Source organism: Aphanomyces invadans (assembly GCF_000520115.1).
Source record: "Aphanomyces invadans strain NJM9701 unplaced genomic scaffold supercont1.31, whole genome shotgun sequence".
Classification (NCBI taxonomy): domain Eukaryota; phylum Oomycota; class Saprolegniomycetes; order Saprolegniales; family Verrucalvaceae; genus Aphanomyces; species Aphanomyces invadans.
Genome location: NW_008580176.1, coordinates 601,507 through 602,687, shown reverse-complemented (window position 1 = coordinate 602,687; position 1,181 = coordinate 601,507). Strand labels below are relative to the sequence as shown.

At 54.6% G+C, this 1,181-nt stretch overlaps 1 protein-coding gene across 1 annotated transcript; it reads right to left on the bottom strand.

Annotated features, from left to right (window-relative positions):
- Nucleotides 1–152: 152 nt before the first annotated feature.
- On the bottom strand, nucleotides 153–772 carry H310_11448 (hypothetical protein; the record flags this gene model as incomplete). Its single annotated transcript, XM_008878137.1, has 2 exons — nucleotides 153–697; nucleotides 751–772. The coding sequence occupies 2 exons, from the start codon at nucleotides 770–772 to the stop codon at nucleotides 153–155; spliced, it is 567 nt and encodes a 188-aa protein (XP_008876359.1).
- Nucleotides 773–1,181: the final 409 nt, after the last annotated feature.

Genomic DNA, 1,181 nt, shown 5'->3' with positions numbered 1-1,181 from the left:
GATTGAACGAGTCTTTGAACGGGACGTGTATGCTTTCATTTCGGTCTCTGCGGGGAGTTAAGAGTCAAGAGAATGGTATTGGCGGCCGATGCAGCGTACGGCGCGAAACACCAACGACATGGTGCTGGCGGCTATGAAGAAAGCACTGTAGCCTACGAGCGAAGAGCTTTCAACACGCTTTCCGTGGACACAACTGTCGCAAATTCGTCATGGAGCTCCGCGAGCGCGACGGCCTGCATCGTATCAGCGTCAAACGAGGTGGCGACCTTGCTGCCAGGAGCTGCAGCACTGTTGAACGTCGCACAAGCGTTGTGTGGGACATAAACTTGGAATCCCAAGTTGCTCGCCGCTCGGATCGACGTGCTGACGCAGTGAACCGTTGACATACCGACGACCACAAGCACATCCCACTGGTTCGATCGCAACAACTTCTCCAAGTTGGTGCCGATGAAGCCCGACGTCACATGCTTGATCACGACAGGCTCGTGGGGCAGCGGCGTCACGTACGTCTGTGGAAGGACTCCGGTAGGGCTCGTTTCGGGACTGAACGATGACCCGGGCGCCTTGTCGTGGTGGTGGACGTGGACGATGGGCAGCGACGCTTGGCGAAACGCAGCGATCAATTGGCCCACATTCGCCTCGAGCTCTGGCGTCGACCGCTCGCGGTCAGTGTACGGAGGGTGAAGGAACTCGCTTGCTGCAGGTCAATCACGACCAGCGCCACGCGGCCCTGGGGAAATGCGATCGCACACATCACGAACGAGGTCAACATTGGGGCGAGCTCGGCAGCGCGCCGATGGACCAGAGTGTGTGTAGAGTACGACGACACACTCGGAGTAGCAAAAAGCAATATATATGCATCTTATATATAATAAATATCGATTGTAGTTTCTGATCAGCTGAAAAGAAGAATATGAATACAATATGTGCATAGATAATTGAATATTGGATTGGGAAGGATGGTTCGTGGAGCCCCGCCATCGCCCAGCGCGGCGATTTGTCGTGTGGATCGCCATGGCTTGAACAACGAGCTGGTTCGTGTAAGCTTGGTGAGTGCCGTGTTGAGTCGAGGTATACCAGCATTGTTTTCCTCGGTAGTATAAGACTACACGATATGGGATAGGTCGCTGTTGTTCCTGGCGCCTCGCTCTCACGTTGTACGTGGGGAGTTCTTGGAAAAC